Source organism: Lissotriton vulgaris, chromosome 8 (assembly GCF_964263255.1).
Source record: "Lissotriton vulgaris chromosome 8, aLisVul1.2, whole genome shotgun sequence".
Classification (NCBI taxonomy): Eukaryota; Metazoa; Chordata; class Amphibia; order Caudata; family Salamandridae; genus Lissotriton; species Lissotriton vulgaris.
In genome coordinates, this window is record NC_141696.1 from 741,601,501 (window position 1) to 741,614,420 (window position 12,920).

General features: G+C 41.4%; 1 protein-coding gene across 1 annotated transcript in view; it reads left to right on the forward strand.

Moving 5' to 3' along the window:
• The window catches only part of UGGT2 (UDP-glucose glycoprotein glucosyltransferase 2), a 1,432,652-nt gene that overhangs the window by 656,388 nt on the left and 763,344 nt on the right, over positions 1-12,920 (forward strand). The window contains exon 16 of the mRNA XM_086936163.1: positions 11,848-11,979. Within this exon, the coding sequence (XP_086792289.1) occupies positions 11,848-11,979 (132 nt within the window). The remainder of the gene's footprint in view (positions 1-11,847; positions 11,980-12,920) is intronic.

Sequence of the window (12,920 nt, forward strand, 5' to 3'; positions counted from 1 at the left end):
CGGTGATTAAAACCTCACAAACTGAAATCCTTGAGTGCGCGACTTCTTGCTGTATGCAAAACTTTGGAATTGTTTATTGAAACTTTCGGCGGAGGGTTTGCCGAATTTTCGCGCCACCTGACTACGGGAGGAGGTCCCAGCAGAACCCTGTGTGCTTCGGAATATATATATATATATATATATATATATATATATATATATATATATATATATATATATATATATATATATATATATATATAATATATTACCTACTGGCGGTCGCCAGTAGGTAGTTATAGTTAGGATTTTTTTCAATGTTAAATCTCAAAATTCTATTTGGAATAACTTTGGCGCCGGTTGACGAATCTGCCTCAAAATTTCTTCAAAATGGCCTCGCGGCGTTCCGGTCCTTCCCTGAAAGTTTGGGGGGGATTCGTCAAGCGGGGGTCGAGATAAAAGGGGGGTCCCAAAACGCGTTTTCCTCATGTTAATTTCCATAGGGCGGTTGATTTCACTTTTAGCCCGAACGGCTGAATGGATTTCCACCAAACTTAGCAAAATTGTAGGGACTGATAGCCCGATGTGCCTTTGCTATGTCTCAAGATATGTGCTCCAGTGGATTTTGAGTAATTAAGGTTCAAAAAAATATAAATATCTATAGCCGCGCTCTGGTACGTGCACCGGTACGCGCACCGGGCACGCCACGCGAGGTGCGCACGGAAAGCTGATTGGCTCTCGGGTGTCTGTAAACATTCGAAACAGTCTGGAGCGGCCGCCATCTTGTGTCTCGGTAGGATCAAGACACGAGAGGTGGCCAAAACAAAGAGGGAAATGACCATAAGGGGGCAGGGAAGACCCCCCCCTTGACCCCCTAGGTTTGATGTGGGGGCTATATAAGGGCCCCGCGGGGCATTTAAAATATATATTTTTTTCGTTTTGCGCGGGGGAAGCGCCCGGTACGCGCACCGGGGAGCGGCCCGGGGAGCGTACTATGAGGGAAAAAGATGACAGAGTTTTTAAAAAATGAAGCCTTAATTTATAAATTGGAGGTAGTTCTAAAAAGAACTTTTTTTTTCTTCTTTTTGTTGTTTTATTTTTTTTTTGTTTTTTGAACATTTTGTACTTTTTTTGGCTTTTCAAAACAGTTTTATATTTTTTTTGTATTTTTTTAGGGGGAGAAACAAAAAAAGGGAATTGAAACTGGCTCAACTGGAGCAAAAAAAGAAAAAACCCCCAAAATTACTTCTTTTTGGGGTACTTGTGATTATCACCTGCAAGGACGATGAGCTTTACGCTTTTTTCACCATAGGCGATAAGCTTGCCACATGCAGAACAAGTGATTTTAAAATCAGCAAATCTTGGCTGAATACAAGGCATCATCTCTGATGTTTCTGGTCCCGATGAAGTGGGTTGGTTTCTTTGGGAGGTGGTCCTTGACGACTGGGGGAGGTTACTGGCCAGTTCCCTGAGCTCTGCACGAGAGTAGTTGTTTGGGTGCTTTCGGGTCATATGACGAATCATGGTATAGTTACCAAATGAATATTTTTTGTTTGGGTTGCCCCGTGAGAGTTCTTCATTGCAGATTAGTCAAGTTACCTTGGGCGCATTCACTTTTTTCTTGCCCTCTGGGATTGAAAAAAACTCCCATACAATGTGTGGCTTGGGTTTGTATGGGGTATTTTCTTCAGGCAGCCATCTTCTCCTCCCCTCCTCCTCTTCCTCTTCCTCCTCCTCCTCTTCTTGACCACCAATATAATCTGGAGCTGGTCCTGTTGGTGGTGGTGGTGGTGGTGGTGGGGCAGATGCACCAGCTGCTGCTACTACTGAAGCCATTATTAAGATCAAAAAGGTACAGAGATGTACAAACAGGTCTTCCTCAGTCAAAGGACAAAGTCAGAATAAGGAAAAAAGGTGGGGTCTTTCATCATTTGAAAAAAAAACTGTCCTGAACCAATGAGAAGTGTTATTTTCAGGTCACAAGACCAGGGGCTTCATCATTATGAAACTAAAACTGTTATGAACCAATGAAAAGTGTTATTTTCAGGTCACATAACCCGACGCGCTTACGCTACGCGCCCCCGGGCGCGCCCGGGGGCGCTTCAGGTCGCGTAGCGTAAGCGCGTCGGATGTTTACGTTGCGCGATCGTATTCGCTCGAGTACTTCCGGGTGCGCTTACGCCGTGCGTATCACGCGGACGCGGCTACGCGATACGTCACGATCATGTTTTCGTTTGCGATATTGGCGCTTACGGGACGCTCCCCGGAGCGCGCCCGGGGGCGCTTTATAAAAGTACGCTTTTCGGGGCGCTCCCCGGGAAGCGCAGCGGGAGCGCTCCAAAGCAAAAAATAAAAATAAAAAATGGGAAAAATTGTAGGGACTGGTAGCCCTATTCTTAAGTGGTTTTTACGAAAATTAACTTTGAAAAAATATATATTGTGCTACATTGGGCTATATATATGCCAAAATGTAGCCCAAATGTAGCCCAATGTAGCCCAAAGATGGCCACCAGAGACCAAAAAATCCAAATGTAGCCCAAATATCAGCTAGATGTAGCCCAACTGTAGCCCAATGACAGAATGTACCAGAGTGTTCTAAAGAACAACTAGAGTGCTAACGGTCTTACTTATGACAAAAGTATGGCACCCCTGAAGTCATCTTGATTAGAATAAAGTGGTAAAACTTAATACATTTAATTTGAAAAGGAACAAAATGAGGGGTTTCATTTTGCCATAGAAATGTATATCTAAGGTAACAATTAAAAAAAAATCATAGGTTAGAAACTCGATATAGAAAGGAATTAGCATTTAAAAAACCTATGAAATTCACTGAAAAAACCATAGGTTTCACACTAGTTATAGTTAGGAATTAGCATTTAAAAAACCTATGAAATTCACTGAAAAAACCATAGGTTTCACACCAGTTATAGTTAGGAATTAGCATTTAAAAAACCTATTAAATTCACTAAAAAAACCATAGGTTTCACATCAGTTATAGTTAGCTGGAAATTTTGCTGACATAAAACCAATGAAATTCCACGTTATAGTTAGTTGGACTCACTATAACTTGCGCGCCTGCAATGCACTGCTGATGACGTCACATATTACATCACTCATGACATGGTCAGTGACATCACTCATGACATCACTGATGACACCATCCTTGTGACAGACTGATAGACCTCCTTTCAGTGTAATGTAACCATTGAAACACATATTCAAACAATAGAAACTAACATTTTAAAAAAAAATGGAGATACCCATACCAGTTACAATAACCAATTCAGTAATTCCACCATCTATATACACATCCACTCATACACCAACAGTTCTATATAGTCACTCATACATATTCTCACTCATCATATATAGTGATACACATATACATCCTGTTACACACCGACAGTCTTACAAAAGTTACTCACACACATACTCACACATGCAAATAAACTATTGAACATCCATTTATTTGCATATACAGCTATACATACATTAGCACATTACTTCTAAGGAAACTTACACATACTTACTCTCTTAAACAATCACTTATAGAAACACATACTTATTTAAACAGGAACTCTTTCAATCTCTCACTCTCACATATACTGACTTATATACATCAATGCTCATATATACAAGATTAAAACATATGTAGTTACTCATAAAGACACTAGTGAGACAGGCATTCACTCACTAACACACACATATACACACTCATCCACCCATACAGTCCTGCACATATGCTGTCTTCAAAACACATACAAACAGTGAGTCAGTCACCAACCCATGCAGCCACTTATACACAAAGTGAAACACTGATACATATATTTAAATATTTAAAAATTACTCGTTAATATATGTATTCATTAAGATACACTTAATAAGGCAGTTAACCAATCCATTCTTTTAAAAAAAACATCCATTACACACTTATTTAACCATTTATTCTTCCATCGTCCTTCACAAATACAAATATAAAACATATTTATTTTTCATAAAGACACACATTCACTGGATGGTGTCATCAGTGATGTCATGAGTGATGTCACTGACCATGTCATGAGTGATGTAATATGTGACGTCATCAGCAGTGCATTGCAGGCGCGCAAGTTATAGTGAGTCCAACTAACTATAACGTGGAATTTCATTGGTTTTATGGCAGTAAAATTTCCAGCTAACTATAACTGATGTGAAACCTATGGTTTTTTTAGTGAATATATATATATATATACACATACATATACATATATACATATATATATATAAATTCACAAAGGTTGCCCATGAGGAATCAGCCATGAGGTAAGTTGTAAATAATCCACTTTGTTCAAAAGCTGTTGCATTCAGAGGAGCGCAGGACCGCAGACATCTGTCAGCTGCTTTGCCAGACCGGTTTCGGGAGTCTTTCCCTTCATCAATGGCTTCTGCTTGCAAATGCCGGTTTCGTTTATCATGCACTAATTATTTCATTTTCAAAGTCAGCCCCATTGGGCGTGGCTGTATGCACAGCTTCCTGGACCTTGTAGTGCTGAAAGTCTTACTTCAGTGAGTCTGTCGCAATTTGCAAGAATTAATCTAAAATTCAACACCCCAGTGGGTTAAGTGCTGCGTCTTGCTGCTTGCCTCTAATGTCTCTCTCAACTGCTTTCCTGGAAACGAACCTCCCCAAACGTAACGGCACCGGAGTGGTGTCATTACAGGTCCGCAGCGCGGCGGGCTTCTTCCGCGACCGAGAACAGCCGCTTTACATAAATTCACAAAGGTTGCCCATGAGGAATCAGCCACGAGGTAAGTTGTAAATAATCCACTTTATTCAAAAGCTGTAGCTCGTCACTTCGCAGAAGTACACCAAAGTAACAGGGAGCTGTTACAGTACTTCGGTTTGGATCACATACCCTTAAATCCTAGAGGGGGGGATCGACTACTCAGTCTTCGCAGACTGGAGTCGCGTTACATTATAGACATGCAAGCAAAACACCCACTGGGTCTTAACAGTGGGGAGGAATTAACTGTTCATCTTGGGAGATAATGGATACACAATCTGAGAAATGTATGATTAGAGAAACTGTAATGATGATGAACTCTTTTCTGAACATGAATTCTGGGAAATAGGACATCTCTGAGTAATCATAATATAATATGGGTGGCAAGGAATAAGATCTTTATGATAAAACTGTTAGCGTCATTTCCCCACAAAATCAGTAGTGATGTTTTGATAATTTGAAATGTGAATATATATGATGAACTCGGAATTTTTGATTAACTCTTTCGCCCCTAGTACGGCAAGGAGTGGTGCAAAGCCGATACACGGCTTTATTTCTCTTTTCTTTTTTATTATCAGCCTTGATTTATGGTATTTAATACAGTATGCATCTATACCTGGATCAGTAATCATCAGAATCATCGATGTGGTTGGTGCATGTACATATATATGTGTAAAGATTTGTGCTCTTATACTGATTAAACGGGCAGCTCAACAGCGCCTGGGTAAAAATGCCGGTTAATTGCCGATACACGGCAACATACACCTAATACACCGGCTATAGCGGTTTTTATGACATCCAAATGATATTATATCAATGTCAAATGTGTTACTTAATCTGTTCCAAAATGGCCGCTATGTTTCCATGCGCTGAAATCATTGTCCGTTTTCAGTTACCTGTAAATCAATGCATATATTGCGCTGCTAGACGGTCAAGAATGTAAACATTGACGAAGGACTTTGCGTCCAAAACGCGTCTGTTACACACGTTTGTGGGCTGAAATAAAATCTTGCCGCTTACCCCCGTAATGCGTTTGACATTTCTTGATGGAAATGGTTTGAGCCTGAATAATTGACCGCGAGTATCGGCGCGGAATCAGCACCCGCTGGTGAGTGCCTTGGGATTGCCGGTGCAACTGGGAATATATATATATATATATATATATATATATATATATATATATATATACATAATCTTTCAAAGCAACCTGAAATTGCATCAACCTCAAGCTTGCTCAACGTCCCGGCTGGAGACACCAGAGCTTTTTTGACTGTACATCAATTGGCAAGGAATGATGCGCCGGTTGCTGAAGATGTGCTAACACAGGATGAACTTTGTACAGCACAAATACCACAGGTAGGAATGAATTTAAGTCCATTCAAACCAAAATCAAGTTTCATCCCAATTATGCCCCGTGACTCAATTGACACATTTCACGATGTGGTTATTGAAGATTTGAAACTACTTTACCACAAAGTGAAACACAGAAAGAGATACAGAAGCAATAGAGAACAGGCTTACACAACTCTGGTAAATAAGTTAAGCAAGGACCAAAGCATCATAGTCACCATGGCAGATAAAGGCGGCAACGTCGTGATTTGGCCACAAAAAGACTATTTTGATGAAGCGATGCTGCAATTAAACAATGGGACCTGCTACATGAGAACTACCATGAGATTGTATAACGAATCAAAAGAGGCCCTTAAAAAACTATTGTTTAAATGGAAAAGGGAAAATATGTTATCCAAACAAGAATTTGATTTTTTAAATGTTGAAAATCCAGGTCTACCCAAATTATATCTTTTACCTAAGGTGCACAAGATGGTGAGTCCTACTCCTGGCAGGCCCATCATCTCTGCTATCTCCAGTGTGGCTGAGCATATCGGGGAATACATTGATTACTTCCTTCAAAGTTTGGTGCAAGCATTGCCAACTTACATTAAGGATACTGGCCACTTTCTTAATAAGATCAGGAATGTTCCTTGGAGTGATGATCTGCTATTAATCACCTTAGACATAGAATCACTCTATACCAGCATTAATCATCAAACTGGACTTAGAGCGCTTGAACACTTCTTAGGAACTAGACCCATCAGTTGCTACAAACATAATAAGATGCTGATAGAACTAACAAATTGGTGTTTGCATCATAATTACTTTATGTTTGGTAAGGAAATATTTCTGCAACAGAGAGGGGTGGCGATGGGTGCCTGCTTCTCCCCCAGCTACGCGTGTTTACACGTGGGCTGGTGAGAGGAGCAGGTACTCAACATCACCTACAGAGATATCATGGCGAACAATGTAATTCACTGGATGCGATTCATAGACGATGTCTTTTTGGTGTGGAGGTGGGAGCATATGAGTGCAGAAAACTTTATAAAATCACTCAATGTCAATAACGAAAATCTACACTTTACATCACACATCAATCATGCAGAGGCAGACTTTCTTGATGTCAAGATATTTGTTAAAAATGACAAATTATGCACTAAACTACATCGTAAGAGCACTGCGGGCAATAGTACACTCCATGCCAGCAGCTCTCACCCCCGACACACCATTGACAATATCCCTTTCGGTGAGCTATTAAGGCTCAAACGAATCTGCAGCACTGATGAAGATTATGAACTTTGTGCGACAGAAGCCCTTAATAGATTTCGAGGGAGGGGATATAAAGAATCTGTCTTGAAGCAATCGATTGAGAAAGCTAAAAGTAGATCCAGAGATTCTCTCTTGTCAAACTCCAACACACCCATTTCAGAATCCATTATGGAGAAAGCATCAGATTCAGACATCAGTGCACCTAGACTGATATTGACATTTAATAGACAGGAACGTAAAATTCGGTCTATTATTAAACAAAGGTGGCCGGTTTTAAAAACTGATTTGGTATTGGCACCCAGAATAGCGGCAGGACCCAACATTACATACAGGAAAGGCCTTAGCCTGAGAACCCAGCTGAGCAGAGATTTCCCTGAAGTCATCAAAAAAGACAATTGGATGGTTAAGCCTGGCTTCATCCGTTGTTCTAGCTGCAGAGCCTGTAAATTTGGGGTGAACACCACCAAGTACCCCACACCCTTCAGACCAGATCTAGTGGAAATTAAGGGCAAACATAACTGCAAAACCGAGTTCGCAGTCTATGTTCTGACATGCACCTGTGGCTTAAGATATGTTGGCAGCACACACCAACAGGTGCATGTCAGAATACTGCAACACCTGCGAGCTATCGTTAACAACGACAGCTCATACCCCGTGGCTCGACACTTTAAGGCTATTCACCACAACAACCTTGAATGCCTGACATACTATGTCATAGCCTCCATACCTAAACCTATCAGAGGAGGGGACAGGGATCTAATGCTGAGGAGACTGGAATCCCAGTTTATCCTTGAGCTGGACAGTCGTTTTCCTAACGGTCTAAATACGACTGAAGACCTCCATGTATTCCTGTAAGTTATCTGTTGACCAAGATGTATTTAGTTTAAAGCTTTCATGCCATTACCCGCCCCCTTTCCCTTTCTTGAAGTCTCTGAATGAAATATATGTTTAATTTCATCTCTTTATTTTTCGGCACACATGTTTGGAATTGGGTAAGAGTTCTTCTTTCACTCTCCATTCATATTGGAAGAATACCATTTAGGATTTTTTCCATTTCTTTCTTTTTTTCTTTTGGGTGTACTCATGATTTTGGGTTTATTATAGCACTTTAGCATTGACACAGACAAAGGGGGCATGATGACGAGTAGTGGTAACACTTTTTCGTATTATGCGATTTATTCCAGTGACCATATGAGCATTTCTAAACAGAATACAAAATCAGGATGGATCTATAGAGCATTTATGCTGATATTAGATGAGTTTCTTATCTAACAGACTAGAGACAACATACAACAGGTCTTAGCTCCGGTGGAGTATGTACAAATAATTCTTTGTGCACAGAGTGTTTTGTTTACAAACTCTAGTCATTGACTATTGAAATAACATTGCACTTTAGACCACGGCACTTTAATGCATTGCTTTTTGCACTATCCCTGCAATTTTTGCACAAATTTGCTGGTTGCGATATTTGCACATTGTCTCTGTTGCGTGTTTTTTATAGAAATCAATAATATATTTTTATAAACTAAAATGTATTTATTTTTTTTGTCCATAAAATAAATTGTAATATCATTGTGATTTTAACATGATTATGCATTTATGCAGGTATAATATTCATGTAATGGCTCTATATGACACTGAATTTGGAGAAGAAAGACTGCTCAGCCTAAGATGTGTAGTGTGTCTTTAATGTCTATCATCACGTGGTTGTGAAAAAAATGCCGGGAGAAAACTTTTGTATTTAAGCTGTTGAGATTTTATGGACAAACGATCTGTGAACAAGGGCGGATGCCCGAAACGCGTAGGATCTGGTGGCTTAAGCGCAAATAAACTGTTTTTTGGCCCATTACGAACGTTGGAGTGGCGTGGCTTCTTTTCGACATTGCTGTGGCAGTTGCGGTTATCACAGGAGAGAGCTACACTTTGCGTATATATATACATATATATATATATATATATATATATATATACATATATATATATATATATATATATATATATATATATATATATATATATATATATATATATATATATATATATATATACATATATATATATATATATATATATATATATATATATATATATATTATTTATTTTCCACAAGTTGCCAAATTGGAAGGTCGTTCACGGGGGGGTTGATACACACTTGCCGCCGGCAGCAACACAACAGCCTGCAGCACATCCGTCCATTTACATGTCAAACGCGTTTCGGGCATCGTCCCGCCCTTGATCACTGGCTGTACAACGAGAAACAGAGGCTGATAATATGCACATGATTTATTGAATAACAAGTCCCACCCATGTGGGTGTGGCAAAGTTGCATTCTGGTCTCAGCAGTCCATTGCCCAAACTTAATTGTGCTACAACCCCAGTGGGCACCTCTGATTTATCGTTGTTTGTCAATGTTTTACCCCAGTGGGTGGAAGGAAATGTCATGCAGCACCCTCATGCTGCCAATATTTACCTGCGGCTCAGGCCCCCCTCGTTCTGTTAGCTGCACAAGATGCTGAGCAGTGTAGATCCACTAGTTTCAGCGGCGGGACCTTCCGCGACCGGACTAGCCGCCTTAAATTCTTTCCACAAGTTGCCAAATTGGAAGGTCGCTCACGAGGGGGTTGATACACACTTGAGCCGGCAGCAACACAACAGCCTGCAGCACATCCGTCCATTTACATGCCAAACGCGTTTCGGGCGTCGTCCCGCCCTTGATCACTGGCTGTACAACGAGAAACAGAGGATGATAATATGCACATGATTTATTGAATAACAAGTCCCACCCATGTGGGTGTGGCAAAGTTGCATTCTGGTCTCAGCAGTCCATTGCCCAAACTTAATCGTGCTACAACCCCTGTGGGCACCTCTGATTTATCGTTGTTTGTCAATGTTTTACCCCAGTGGGTGGAAGGAAATGTCATGCAGCACCCTCATGCTGCCAATATTTACCAGCGGCTCAGGCCCCCCTCGTTCTGTTCGCTGCACAAGATGCTGAGCAGTGTAGATCCACTAGTTTCAGTGGCGGGACCTTCAGCGACCGGACTAGCCGCCTTAAATTCTTTCCACAAGTTGCCAAATTGGAAGGTCGCTCACGAGGGGGTTGATACACACTTGCCGCCGGCAGCAACACAACAGCCTGCAGCACATCCGTCCATTTACATGCCAAACGCGTTTCGGGCGTCGTCCCGCCCTTGATCACTGGCTGTACAACGAGAAACAGAGGCTGATAATATGCACATGATTTATTGAATAACAAGTCCCACCCATGTGGGTGTGGCAAAGTGGCATTCTGGTCTCAGCAGTCCATTGCCCAAACTTAATCGTGCTACAACCCCTGTGGGCACCTCTGATTTATCGTTGTTTGTCAATGTTTTACCCCAGTGGGAGGAAGGAAATGTCATGCAGCACCCTCATGCTGCCAATATTTACCAGCGGCTCAGGCCCCCCTCGTTCTGTTAGCTGCACAAGATGCTGAGCAGTGTAGATCCACTAGTTTCAGCGGCGGGACCTTCCATGAAACTAGTGGATCTACACTGCTCAGCATCTTGTGCAGCGAACAGAACGAGGGGGGCCTGAGCCGCTGGTAAATATTGGCAGCATGAGGGCGCTGCATGACATTTCCTTCCACCCACTGGGGTAAAACATTGACAAACAACGATAAATCAGAGGTACCCACTGGGGTTGTAGCACGATCAAGTTTGGGCAATGGACTGCTGAGACCAGAATGCAACTTTGCCACACCCACATGGGTGGGACTTGTTAATCAATAAATCATGTGCATATTATCAGCCTCTGTTTCTCGTTGTACAGCCAGTGATCAAGGGCGGGACGACGCCCGAAACGCGTTTGGCATGTAAATGGATGGATGTGCTGCAGGCTGTTGTGTTGCTGCCGGCGGCAAGTGTGTATCAACCCCCTCGTGAGCGACCTTCCAATTTGGCAACTTGTGGAAAGAAAATATATATATATATATATATAAAATCAGAACTGCATGCGTACTATATATATATATATATATATATATATATATATATATATATATATATATATATATATATAAATATATATATATATATATTACGCATCAGGGCAGCCTTAGGCATGTGCAAGTTGTATACCTGCGCAGGGCCGCCAAACCCCAGGGGCTGCCACGCCAATATATATCCTTAATATAATAATTCTCTGAGGATGGATACATATTTGCGTGGTGGCCCCTGGCAGGGATTTGGCGGCCTCCAGCTCTGTTCCACTTCCAAACACCCTGACCCCCCTCTTCACTGGCCTCCGCGCCTGCGTTCCTCCGGTGGCCCCCTACCTACGCTCCCTGCCCAGGGCTGCCATGAACCTAGACCTGCCCCTGTACGCATGCAGTTCTGATTAGAAGAGCAGGTCAGGTAGGCACAGGCTTGCTTTTTCATGTCCCTTTGTAACTATGCTAAAGAAAAGCTGTGAATACAGTTAAATGAAAGACTCTAACTTTTTCACTTTTCAATAATTGTTACAGATGTACAACAAGCTGACAGATGCAGAAGTTCTCAGCGTGGATTATGTAAAAACTGTGCTTAAAAAAGATTTTCCAAACGCTAACACTCAGGAGATACTGGGTGTTAAATCTGAATATGGAGAAAAAATGAAGGTGAGCCAATTGGCATTGTACATAATTTATGCAAAGACGAGCAGTCTTAAAATTCAGGAAATTGATCTTTAAAAAAGACAGCACGAGTGAATCAAAAGGTGTGATGATTAAATGACTTAAGGTGATAAAAACGCATGCAAAATCAGGAATCTCTTTGTGACTGGTGTTGAATTACTCCACCTAATTATTTTCGGTCTCCAATTTCTCAGATTAACATGAGAAATCGTGAAAGAAGGAAAGTATGAGCTGGAACAATGAAAGGCTGACATAACTGCAAAGGAACGGCCATAACTTTAGAAACTTTTTTTAGAAAATACATATTTTCATTTTAACTTGAGTTTATTTTTTATTTAAGGTGTATGTGTATAATTTTATATGTATTTACTTGAATTTGAAAAAATACTAGAATAGTCACAGAATATTTTTTTCTTTTTGGCCACATATCTCTCTGCCCCTTCTACAAGGTACTCAGGATTACAGTTCCTACAGCTTTTAAGCGCTTCAAACTCTGCATATAAATGAAGGCAGCCTGGAAATGCTTCAAATAAAGAAGGTTGCACTTCCAGACCATCTTACTTTACAAGTACTTGCAGATACATTTGCACCGCCCAAGGATTGCAGCCATGGACGCCAGGGGCAAGTCCCACAGTTTGAAGACCTCTGCTATAGATTGAGCATAAATACTGACATGATTGGAGAAGTGTGGCTCAGGGGTTAGAGGCGGCAGACCTGGAAGCTGAGATCGGTCCTGCACCAGGGTTCAATTCCCCGCCTCGGCGGTTCTTGGGCTCAAAAATTCCACGGACTTGATAATTCTCGTTCCGGTGCCTACTTGACTCACGGGTTCACACTCTGCGACTCTGGGCAATAGCTTGCTTAATCTCCACTACGGCCCCTCGCGGCGGGATGCCTGGCTTTCACCCTGTGGATACCCTGCTGGG